The sequence below is a fragment of the Trachypithecus francoisi genome, unplaced genomic scaffold (genome assembly GCF_009764315.1).
Source record: "Trachypithecus francoisi isolate TF-2019V2 unplaced genomic scaffold, Tfra_2.0 Lachesis_group4, whole genome shotgun sequence".
Lineage (NCBI taxonomy): Eukaryota > Metazoa > Chordata > Mammalia > Primates > Cercopithecidae > Trachypithecus > Trachypithecus francoisi.
The window spans coordinates 18942704-18955532 of record NW_022681469.1 but is presented as its reverse complement, the minus strand read 5'-3'; the positions used below and the strand labels follow the sequence as shown (position 1 = coordinate 18955532).

The window sequence follows — 12829 nt, the reverse complement described above, 5'->3', positions numbered from 1 at the left end:
GTACAGCTCTGTCATCGATCTTGAAAGATGGCAGTGTGGCCAGGCACCGTGGCTAACGCCTATAATTTTTGGGAGGTCAAGGTGGGGGAATTGTTTGAGGCCAGGAGTTTGAGAGCAGCCTGGGTAACATACCTGTCTCTACTGAAAAACAATTGTTCTAATTAGCCAGGCATGGTGGCGCGCACCTGTAGTCCCAGCTACTCAGAAGGCTGAGGTGAGAAAATTGCTTAAGCCCAGGAGGTGTAGGTTGCAGCGAGCCATGATTCTGCCACTGCACTTCAGCTTGAGCAACAGAGTGAGACCCTGTCCGAGAGAGAGAGAGAGAGAGAGACAGAGAGAGAGAGAGAGATAGCAGTGTAAATTCTCGTGGTTATTCTAGTTCTTTTGGTTCCATATATATGTTTACAGGAATCAGCTTGTCAATGTTTTACATTTTTTTAATTTTTAATTTTTTTTTTTTTTTTTGAGACAGAGTCTCGCTCTGCCGCCCAGGCTGGAGTGCTGTGGCCGGATCTCAGCTCACTGCAAACTCTGCCTCCCAGGTTCACGCCATTCTCCTGCCTCAGCCTCCCGAGTAGCTGGGACTACAGGCGCTGCCACCCCGCCCGGCTAATTTTTTGTATTTTTTAGTAGAGATGGGGTTTCACCATGTTAGCCAGGATGGTCTCGATCTCCTGACCTCGTGATCCGCCCGTCTCAGCCTCCCAAAGTGCTGGGATTACAGGCTTGAGCCACCGCGCCCGGCCAATTTTTAATTTTTATGAGTATATAGTAGGTGTATACATTTATGGGGTATAAGAAATATTTTGATACAAGCATGCAATGTGTAATAATCACATCAGGGTAAATGGGGTGTCCATCATCTCAAGCATTTTTCCTTTCTTTGTGTTACAAACAATCCAATTATAATATTTTATTTTCTTGCCCTGTCTTATGGTGCTGATCTTTTGGTTATTTTAAAACATACAATTAAATTATTATTGACTATAGTCACCAAATACTAGCTCTTATTCATTTTTTCTATTTTTTTCCATCCATTAACCATCCCCACCTCCCCCAACACTCTTCCACTACTCTTCCTAGCCTCTGGTAACCATCATTCTATTATCTCCATAGTTCAATTGTTTTAATTTTTAGCTCCTACAAATAAGTGAGAACATGCCAATTTTGTCCTTCCGTGCCTGGCTTATTTCATTTAACAAAATGACCTCCAATTCTATCCACGTTGTTGCAAATGACAGGCTTTTATTCTTTTTTATGGCTGAATTGTACTCCCATTTTATATATGTACCACGTTTTCTTTATGCAGTTGTCTGTTAATGGACACTTAGGTGCTTCCAAATTTGGCTCTTGTGAACAGTGCTGCAATAAACATGGGTGTGCAGATATCTCTTTGATACACTGATTTCCTTTCTTTGGGGTATATACCTAGCAGTGGGATTGCTGGATCATATGGTAGCTCTATTTTTAGTTTTCTTAGATTTTTGAGGAGCCTCCAAACTGTTCTCCATAGTGATTGTCCTAATTTACATTTGCACCAACAGTGTATGTGGGTTCCCTTTTCTCCCTTTTCTCCATGTCCTTGGCAGCATGTGTTATTGCGTGCCTTTTGGCTATAAGCCATTTTGACTGGGGTGAGATGATATCTCTTTGTAGTTTTGATTTGCATTTCTCTGATGACTGGTGATGTTGAGTACCTTTTCATTTGCCTGTTTGCCATTTGTATATCTTTTTTCTTTTAACTGTCTATTCAGATCTTTTGCACGTTTTTTAATAGGATTATTAGATTTTTTTCCTGTAGAGTTGTTTGAGCTCCGTCTATGTTCTGGTTATTATTCCCTTGCCAGATGGGTAGTTTGCAAATACCTCCTCCCAGTCTGTGGCTTGTCTCTTCACTTTGCTGATTGTTTCCTTTGCTGTGCAGAAGCTTTTTAACTTGATGCAATCTCGTTTTCCCTTTTTTGTGTTGGTTGCCTGTGCTTGTGGGGTATTACTCAAGAAATCTTTGCCCAGTTCAATGTCCTAGATATTTTCTCAAGTGTTTTCTTTTAGTAGTTTCATAGTTTGAGGACTCATATTTAAGTCTTTAATCCATTTTGATTCAATTTTTGTATATAGTGAGAGATAGGGGTCTAGTTTCATTATTCTTCATATGGATATCCACTTTTCCCAGCACCATTTATTGAAGAGACTATCCTTTTCTCAGTGATTCTTCTTGGCACCTTTGTCAAAATGAGTTCACTGTAGATGTATGGATTTGTTTGTGGGTTTTCTATTCTATTTCATTGGTCTATGTGTCTGGTTTTATGCTAGAGCCATGCTATTTTAGTTACTATAGCTCTGTCATATAATTAGAAGTCAAGTAATGTGATTCCTCCAGTTCTGTTCATTTTGCTCAGGATGGCTTTGGCTATTCTGGGTCTTTCGTGGTTCCATACATATTTTGGCATTGTTTTTTCTATTTCTGTGAGGAATGTCACTCTTTTGATAGAGATTGCATTGAATCTATAGATTGTTTTAGGTAATATGGACATTTTAACAATATTGATTCTTCCAATTCATGAATATGGAATATCTTTCCTTTTTTTTTTTTGTATCTTCAATTTATTGTGTCAGTGTTTTACAGTTTTCATTGTAGAGATCTTTTACTTCTTCAGTAAAGTTAATTCCTAAGTATTTCATTTTATTTGTAGCTATTGTAAATTGGATTGCTTTCTTGGTTTCTTTTTCAGATTGTTCACTGTTGGCATATAGAAATGCTACTGATTTTTGTATGTTGATTTTGTACCCTGCAACTTTACTGAATTCATTTATGAGATCTAATAGCTTTTTGGTGGAATCTTTAGGTTTTTCTAAACATAAGATCATATCATCTGCAAACAGAGATAATTTGACTTCTTCCTTTCCAATCTGGATACCTTTATTTCATTCTCTTGCCTGATTACTCTAGCTAGGACTTCCAGTACTATGTTGAATAACAGTGGTGAAAGTGGGCATCCTTGTCATGTTCCAGATCTTGGAGGAAAGGTTTTTAGTTTTTCCCCATTCAGTATGATACTGTGGGTCTGTTGTAAATGGCTTTTATTATGTTGATTGATGATCCTTCTATGCCCTTTTTTAGGGTTTTTTATTATGAAGGGATGTTGAATTTTATCAAATACTTTGTTAGCATCAATTGAAATGATTATATGGTTTTTGTCCTTCATTCCATTGATATGATGTATCACATTGACTGATTTGTATATGTTGAGCCATGCTTGCATCCCAGTGATAAATCCCACTTGGTCATGATTGATCTTTTTAATATATTGTTGAACTCAGTTTGCTAGTATTTTGTTAATGATTTTTGCACCAATGTTCTTCAGGGATATTGGTGTGTAGTTTTTTTGTTTTGTTTTGTTTCGTTTGATGTGCCTTTCTCTGGTTTTGGTATTAGGAGATGCTGGCCTCATGTAATGACTTTGGAAGCACTCCCTTCTCCTCTCTTTTTTGGAATAGTTTGAGTAGAGTTGTTAGTAGTTCTTCTTTAAATGTTTAATAAAATTCAGCAGTGAAGCCATGGTGTCCTGGGCTTTTCTTTGCTGGGAGACTTTTTATTACGGCTTTGATTTCATTACTTGTTATTGATCTGTTCAGGTTTTGGATTAGTGATTCAATCTTGACAGGTTGTATGTGTCTAGGAATTTATTTCTTCTAGATTTTCCAATTTATTGGCATACAGTTGTCCATAGTAGCCACTAATGATCCTTTGAGTATCAGTTATAACATCTCTTTTTTCATCTCTGATTTTATTTACTTGAGCCTTCTTTCTTTTTTTCTTGGTCTGGCTAAAGGTTTGTCAATTTTGTTTATCTTTTCAAAAAACCAACTTTTTGTTCTGTCGATCTTTTGTATTGTTTTCTTCATTTCAATTTCATTTGTTTCTGCTCTGATCTTTATGCTTTCTTTTTTTTTTCTACCAACTTTGGCTTTAGCTCTTGCTTTTCTAGTTCTTTAAGATGTATCATTAGGTTGTTTATCTGAATTTTTCTACTTTTTTGCTGTAGTCACTTATAACTATAAATCTTCCTCCTAGTACTGCTTTTGTCATATCCCATTGGTTTTGGTACATTGTGTTTCCATTATAATTTGTTTCCAGAAATTTTTCAATTTCTCTCTTAATCTCTTCATTGACACAATGGTCATTCAGGAACATTGTTTAATTTCTGTGTGTTTGCATAGTTTCCAAAATTCCTCTTCTTATTGATTTCTAGTTTTTTTCTGTTTGTTTGTTTTGGTTTTTTCTTTTTGAGACAGTCTCACTCTGTCACCCAGGCTGGAGTGCAGTGGCGTGATCTCAGCTCACTGCAACCTCCACCTCTCAGGTTCAAGCAATTCTCATGCCTCAACCACCCAAGTAGCTGGGATTACAGGTGTGAACCACCACACCTGGCTATTTTTTATTTATATTTTTTATTTTTATTTTTTTCATAGAGACAGGATTTCACCATGTTGGCCAGGCTGGTCTCAAACTCCTGGCTTCAAGTGGTCTGCCTGCCTCAGCCAAAGTTCTGGGATTATAGGCATGAGAATAGACACACTTTTGTGTATCTATTGCATGTTTTTAGATTTGAGGTTATCGTAGCTTGCAAATAATCTTGTAACCCATTATTTTAAACTGATGACAACTTAACATGGATTGCATAAACAAACAAAAATAAAACTAATAAAAACTCTACACTTTAACATCATCTTCCCACTTTTTAACTTTTTCTTGTTTATATCTTATTGTACTGTCTACATCTTGAAAAGTTGTTGTAGTTATTATTTTCAATTGGTTCATCTTTTCATCTTTCTACTTAAGATATTAGTAGTTTACACAATGGACTCACAGTTCCACGTGGCTGGGGAGGCCTCCCAAACATGGCAGAAGGTGAAAGGCACGCCTCACATGGCAGCAGACAAGAGAAGAGGATCTGTTCAGGCAAACTCCCCTTTAAAAAACCATCAGATCTTGTGAGACTTATTCATTACCACGAGAACAACATAGGAAAGCCCTGATCCCATGATCCAATTTCCTCCCACCAGGTCCCTCCCACCACACGTGGGAATTGTGGGAGCTACAATTCAAGATGAGATGTGGGTGGGGACACAGCCAAACCACATCACTCATTCCTTTGGGGAAAATCCTTTGTCTCTTTCAAGGTATCTTTCAGTAAATCTAGTCAATGAACATATGTGGACAGGCGGGAGGTATGGAGGGGGCATGGAAACTATTGTTTAATAGGCACAGAGTTTCACTTTTGCAAGATGAAAAAAGTTCCGTGGAGGAATGCTGGTGATAGTAGCACAACCATGTGAGTGTACTTAATACCACCAAACTGTACTCTTAAAAATGGTTAAGATGGGGCGCCTATAGTCCCAGCTATTCATTCGGGAGGCTGAGGCAGGAGAATGGCGTGAACCTGGGAGGCGGAGCTTGCGGCGAGCTGAGATTGTGCCACTGCACTCTAGCCTGGGCGACAGAGCGAGACTCCATCTCAAAAAAAAAAAAGAAAAAAAGGTTAAGATGGTGAATTTTACGTTACGTGTATTTTACCACAGTTTTTTAAATCAATGTGAAGGCAAACTAATAGAAAAAAGAGTGTCTGCAGTGACTTTCCATACCTGAAGTATCAGGGTTGAAAGACTTCTTGCAAGGCTTTTAGACCAAACCTCTCTGCATGCTCAAGCCTTGGGTACAGAATTTCCAAGAAGTGGAACAGTCACCAGGAGTGTGAAGCTCATCGCTCCAGGCAGGTTATCTTATCTTTGAATAATTTTGACTGTTGACTATTGGGATAGTTCTCCTTCAGATAAGCTGAAATTTTCCCCATAGTTTCCCCTATTAAACACAATTCCACTTCTCAGGATCACACACAAAAAAACCCCTAAATTCCCTCTCCCATGCAGTACGTATTCAATAAATATTTATTGGGCACATGCCTAAAAACCACTATCTAATCTTCCAAATCTTCTCTTTTCCAGTTAAAAATTCCAAAATCTGACAACTATTTCATATATGACATGATTCAATGTCCCCTCACCATCTGACCGCTCTTTTGAAATGATCAATTTCCTCTTAACATGGGACATCTAGAAAGGAAAAGAGGCCAGGCACAGTGGCTCATGCCTGTAATCCCAGCACTTTGGGAGACCAAGGTGGGAGGGTCGCTTGAGGCTAGGAGTTCAACATCAGCCTGGTCAACATAGCGAGACACCATCTCTACAAAAAAACTTAAAAATCGGTCTGACATGGTGGCATGTGCCTCTAGTCCCAGCCACTCAGGAGACTGAGGAGGTAGGATTGCTTGAGCCCAGAAGTTTGGGGTTCCAGTGGCCATGATCACACCAGTGTACTACTGCCTGGGTGACAGAGCAAGACCCTGTTTCAAAAAAATAAATAAAATCTTTTCAGAAATAAAAACATTATGATAACCAATAGCCCCAAATGATTTCATTAAAAAATGGAGGATTCTAATGGAATTTCCAGGCCCAGGGGAGCACAGTGTCATGGTAGGCTGGTGAGAAAGATACTTGAAGGCCATGCTGACATATTGCAAGGAGGACTACGTTTGTCTTTCAGATGCAAGACAAAAAATAGCGTAAATTCACCCTTAAGGCTTAAGGATTGGTACAAGATCCAGTCAGTCTTCACTCTTAGCTCTGATTTATTCCGTCTCATCAGAACCACATAAACCATCACCCTACTTTCTTTGGAGTTAAATGCTTTATTCCATGTAGTGTGCCACAGGACTGCATCTTGCCGCTACATAAATACACATAATGTATGATTTCCTCCTTCAACTCTGGAACCTAAACAAATGGATTAGGTTCCCCAAATTCCATAAAACCATAATTCTCTTGAGTGGCCATGGCGCTCCTAAAGAATTTCTTTCTAAATATAGAGAGGTATTCCTCTGCAGAAAAAATATCCCAGCATCTTGGTTCTAATATATAATTAACTCCCCTCTAGATACTTTGCAGTTATGTTTTATGGCTTATTTTGAGTGTTCATATTTTATCAGAAAATTATAATTTTCCTCTAAATAGGAGTTTTTACAAGGCTTTTGAATTCTGATGACTGGCTTCATGTTTCAGCTATAATTAAAACAGTGAAAAGAAATAGCGTCACCATGCAGCACATGTGGTTCTGAGACTGCTTGGGCCCCCAACCCCCTGTCTCCCCACACCCTGGAACCTGCAGGCTGGTGACACTCTGACCGATGGTGGCGGCTCCATTTTTGACCACTTAGTGGGACAGTTGGTTATAGAAAGAAACAGAATGGCGTGGGAAGAAGAGATGAGGAGACCAAAGTGCTCACCTCAGAGAAGCCTCCCAACCATGTTCCCCACTGATGTCCCACCTTGCCCCATTTTCCCTCCAGGAAAATATACTTTCTCCAAGAAATACACTTTCCCTCCAGGAAAATGCACCTTCCGTCTAATTGTTAGCTTAAGAGTTTACTCTCTGCTTCCCCTCTAGACTGCTAACTCATGAGGGCCAAAGCAGTCTTTTTCTTTTCTTTCTTTTTTTATTTTTTATTTTTGAGATGAAGTTTCATTCTTGTCCCCCAAGCTGGAGTGCAGTGGTGCGATCTCGGCTCATTGCAACCTCCGCCTCCCAGGTTCAAGTGATTCTCCTGCCTCAACCTCCTGAGTAACTGGAATTACAGGTACCTGCCACCACACCCAGCTAATTTTTGTATTTTCAGTAGAGACGGGGTTTCACCATGTTGGCCAGGCTGGTCTTGAACTCCTGACCTCAGGTGATCCACCCACCTAGGCCTCCCAAAGTGCTGAGATTACAGGTGTGAGCCACCATGCCCGGCCGCAAAATCTTTTTCATTCAAGACGGTATAGACAACTTCTTGAACCCTGTATTAGTTTACTAGGCTACTATACCAACCAACCTTAGACTGGGGGTTTAAACAATAGAAATTGATTTTCCCACAGTGCTGGAGACCAGAAGCCTGAAGTCAAGGTGTCAGCAGTGTTGGTTTCTCCAGAGGCCTCTCTCTGCATGGCTGTCTTCTCCCTATATCCTCACATGGTCTTCCCTCTGTGTGTGTCTCTGTCCCAATCTCCTCTTCTAATAAGTACCCCAGTCATGTTGGATTAGGACCCACCCTAATGACTTTATTTTACCTTGATTACCTCTTTTTTTGAGACAGAGTCTTGCTCTGTTGCCTAGGCTGGAGTGCAGTAGTGCAGTCTCAGCTCACTGCAACCTCCGCCTCCTGGGTTTGAGCAATTCTCCCTGCCTCAGCCTCCCAAGTAGCTGGGATTACAGGTGCCTACCACCATGCCTGGCTAATTTTTGTATTTTTAGTAGACAGGGGGTTTCACCATGTTGGCCAGGCTGGTCTCAAACTCCTGACCTCAGGTGATCCACCCGCCTCGGCCTCCCAAAGTCCTGGGATTACAGGCGTGAATCACCACTCCCGGCCTTAATTACCTCTTCAAAGACCTTATCTCCAAATACAGCCATCCCTCAGTATCTCTTGGGATTGGTTCCAGTACCCATCCTTGCTCAGGACACCAAAATTTGTGGATGCTTAAGTTTCTGATAAAATGGCATAGTATTTGTGTTTAACCTATGTACATCCTTCTGTATGCTTTAAATCAACTTTGGATTACGTGTAATACCTAATACAATGCCTACACATCACTTCATGTACATGGATTCAATGTAGTTCTCTGTACAGAGCAAATTCAAGTTTTGCTTTTCCGAACTTGGTGGAAGTTTTTCTGAATATTTTTGATTCAGGATTGGCTGAATCCACAGATGCAGAACACCCAGATGTAGAAGGCTGACTGCACAGTTACATTCTGTGGTTCTTGGGGTCAGGATTTAAATATATGAAGTTTGGGATGGGGGCCGAATTCATCCCATAACACAATATTAGGCTACCAACCACTGTTGGCTGACTGAGATAAAAAATGAATGACCCATAGAACACAGAAACATGATGGCAGGCACACTCTTGGAAGCAGCTCTCCTGGCACATGCTTCTGAAGACCTTTCCTTTTTCCCCCTTCCCTCTCCCTCAACCCATACAACAAGGGTCCAGACAAGTGAGTCTGTCAACTCAGGGTCCAATCTAACCAATCCAGTCACACAAAACCCTGTGCCACGAAGTTCAGACATGGTACTGGTTACCAAGAAAGACTAGGCCATCTCCGGGAAGCCTGCCTTGTTTGTCTTCAGGGAATCCCCGCTCAGTAGGGGGACTGCAGAACACACAGAAGCCATTGAGTTGTGTCTGTGATGATGACCACATCGTAGCAGGGTACAGCTGATCCACCACAGCTTGCCCATCTGCTCCCTCTGGGCCCCGGCCACGATTCTTTCTATCATTGCCGGTGAGCCTTTATATTCTTCCTCTGTATCCTTGCAAGAGCAGCCTCCTAACTGTTGGCCATCGATGGACTTTAACCAGGGTGTTTGTCATGGACCTGTATTGCCACCAAGGTGGCTTTGACTCTCTGAGTCCTGACCCTCTGCTTGTTACTTCCCAACAGGCGTCGGGTTTGGAGTTCAAGTCAGTAGCCGACAGCGTTCTGTTTTTACGTGACAAAAGATGGGAAGAGGTCAGAGGTGCCCTGATGTCTGCTTTCAGTCCTGAAAAGCTGAACGAGGTAAGACATGAGAAATGCAAACTCTCTTCTCTTACGGAGCAGGTTTCTTCTGTCCAAATCGTGATGAGAGGCAGTTCATGTTGCATGACTTGCCCAGGTGACACATCAAAATGCCTTGCCCACTGGGACCTTCAGACCTCTCTATTATGCAGAAAGCACCACACCCTGTGTTGAGTATCTTTCATGTCTCCAGCCTCCCACATCCCCCGTTGCCATAAATGAATTGTGAGTCAACAAGTACACAGGGCATTCGCCTGTGTCCAGAGACAAAGCTTGAGGCGCTTTGGGGACCCCAGGAGAAAACTGTAAGTGTCTGCTGGACTGTCATGCATAATGGATCACCTGGGGATCTGGCTACAATGCAGGCTCTGACTCAAGAGGGCCAGGGTGGCTTAAGAGTCTGCGTTTATAACACCCTGCCAGGTAATTTCAATGTTTCCTGACAGTGAAACACAGTTTACATAGCAAGAAACTAGAGAACAGCATGAAACCAAGGTGAGTTGCCAATCGAGTCTTACATAGGGGGGTGATGGCAGTGAATGACTGGGGACGAGTGGGCGATCATGGCAGGCAGGAACACCCAAGTTCACCTCTAGGCCAAGTTCAAGGGAAGGGCAGGCTCCACAAGATGCTACCAGCTCTCTAAGGCCCTGGACACTCTCTTTTCCCTACTCAATGACCCACTCTTTCCTATCAGCTGTGCACCCAAAACCTGGTGTTTGTACGGCTCCAGACCGATGTCTCACACACCAGATCCTGACTGCTGTGTTTTATATCTGAGCCTGGCAGCTCCCTCAATTGCTGGTCTGGCTTTGGTGTTTGCTGTTCTGAATTCTGCAACCACAAGGGAGAGAGAACATGAGCCCTTATGATATGCAGGGGCTAAGGGGTTCCTTTAGTTCCAGTCTCAGGTACACAGGCATCTCTAGAGCAAGGGAGTTTCCAAAGCTTGGGTGGAGTGCCCTGGGCTTCTGCCATCCACCCTGTCTGGATGTTCCAGAGTAGCCTGTCTTCAGTTCAATAAAAATGAAAGCTCCTTTTAGCTTAAGCTCAAGATGCTCACCCATATGGTCCTGATTGAATTCCTATAAATCTTCTGAAGTCCCCCAGAAGAGGGGGGAGTTCCACACCTCATAATATCCAATTAAACACACTCAGAAACTAGTGATCCCTCCCATTTTCAATGAGGTTTTGATTTGCATTTCCATGGGTAGCTGTTGGTGGTTTGGGGGCAGAGCCTGTCTCTGTACGCAGCGCCAGCTCACACTCACAGCTCAGAGTCAGGTTCCAAGGGTTGCCTATTTAGACTAACACACTGCCTCTTCACCACATTCCTGTGAGATAAATACTGTCATACTTATTATTACTAACCTGGTTTACAGAGGAGGAAACTAGGCACAGAGAGATCAAGTAGCATGCTCCCAGTCTTATAGCTAGTAAGCAGCAGAGCCAAAATCAGAATCCAGCTCCAGAGTGATTTTCGCGTCTCTGCCTGACCACTTGCTACCTCCATGTGATTTTCCAGTAGTGCTCGGAGGCCACCTAGGACTGTGCCAGGGGCTGTCTGGAGGGTGCAGGAAGGGGAAGTATAGCAAACGGGGCCTCGTTGGAAAGTTGGGGGGCGGGGGAGGGTGAGAAGCAACACTTCTCTATTTTCTGCCTAAGTTTGGAACCAACTGAGGTATGGAAACAGGTTTTAGGCAAAGGAAATAAAATTTTCTCTTATCTTACTGGTAAAGCTGTTTGAAAAATAGAGTCCCCATCTGATCACATGGGCTTGCTATGCTAATACTTCACCCAGAATGGGACAATTGCAGGGGGGTGGCAGATGCCATCGGGGCTGGCCCGTGGCCCACATATGCTCGGTTCCTTCCTCCCAGACTGGGTCTGATACAGCATAGACAGCGGGAGATGGAGTGACACAGATGCAGCCATTGGCCAGTGAGGTCCACCAGGATTACTTGGGGGACTCTGAAAACTGTTGCTGCCTGGGTCCCACATCTAGAAATTCTGATTCAGTTGCTTTGCTCTGGGATGCAGCCTGGGTTTGAGGATATTTTTTCAGGCTCCCCAGGTGATTGTCATGTAAAGCCAGTATTGGGAACCACCACCAGCAGAAGTTCCCCACAAGGACCTGCAAGGAAAGTGGCACCTGCTTCCACTGCAGCCATTAGCCCTGCTCACACCGATCTGTGTTATCTATTGAGGATTCACAGGAGAATGTGAAGGAAGGGCCTGCATCTTAAAACTAGAAACCACTGCTCTAAACCATGTAGACAAGCTGCATGGGGTGTGCCCCTTTTTCATATCCAGCCACAAAAAGGTTGAGTTAGCCAAGAGAAGGCCAGGGGAAGAGAGGAGAGGTAGGTGAGCCTAGGGCTGGCATCACTAGCGTACATGTCTTTATTCCAAAGCAACAGCTTCACCGCACTATAGAAGTAGAAAGAGCCTCGTGTGTGAAAAAGAAATTGGTAAAGAGTATCTGAGAAGAGAAGAAAAGAGAAAGAAAAGTAAGCAAGGAAAGGAAAATAAAGTTTAGCAGTCCTGGGCTATGATTCTTTGATAAGGAATTTTATCATGGTCTAGATTCCTTTAACCCCTTACAGGGGATACTCCAGAAAGTGATACATTGTCGTTCCCAAGCAAATCCAGTGCTGTTGAGGTCCTGTCTTCTCCCTATAGTCCAGAAATCAAATGCATAGTGCCTGAATTAATTGCAGAAAATAGAGTTACTCAATATGTCCACAGCATTAAGATGCCAAGAGAAGTCAGGCGAGGTGGCTCATGCCTATAATCCCAGCACTTTGGGAGGCTGAGGCAGGTGGATCACCTGAGGTCAGGAGTTCGAGACCAGCTTGACCAACATGGTGAAACCCTGTCTCTACTAAGAATGCAAAAAGTAGCCAGTGTGGTGCATGCACCTGTAACCCCAGCTACTCAGGAGCCTGAGGCAGGAGAATCGCTTGAACCCAGGAGGCAGAGGTTGCAGTGAGCCAAGATCATACTACTACACTCCAGCCTTGGTAACAGTGAGACTCCAGACTCTATCTCAAAAAAAAAAAAAAAGAAAAAGAAAAGAGGTAAGAGAGAGATTTCATCGAGCCCATTATTTACCATACACTATCAATAACCTTGAAATTCCCTTGAAAGGCTTTTTTTTTACTCCATA

At 42.5% G+C, this 12829-nt stretch overlaps 1 protein-coding gene across 8 annotated transcripts in view; it reads left to right on the top strand.

The window, feature by feature from the left end:
- The window catches only part of TBXAS1 (thromboxane A synthase 1), a 190326-nt gene that overhangs the window by 95005 nt on the left and 82492 nt on the right, over nucleotides 1-12829 (top strand). For all 8 annotated transcript variants that reach the window (XR_004432958.1, XR_004432957.1, XM_033193245.1 and 5 more), the window contains exon 5: nucleotides 9544-9660. Coding sequence is in view for 6 of the 8 variants with exons in the window: in XM_033193245.1 (XP_033049136.1) it covers nucleotides 9544-9660 (117 nt within the window). In the remaining 2 variants the exon portion in view is untranslated. The remainder of the gene's footprint in view (nucleotides 1-9543; nucleotides 9661-12829) is intronic.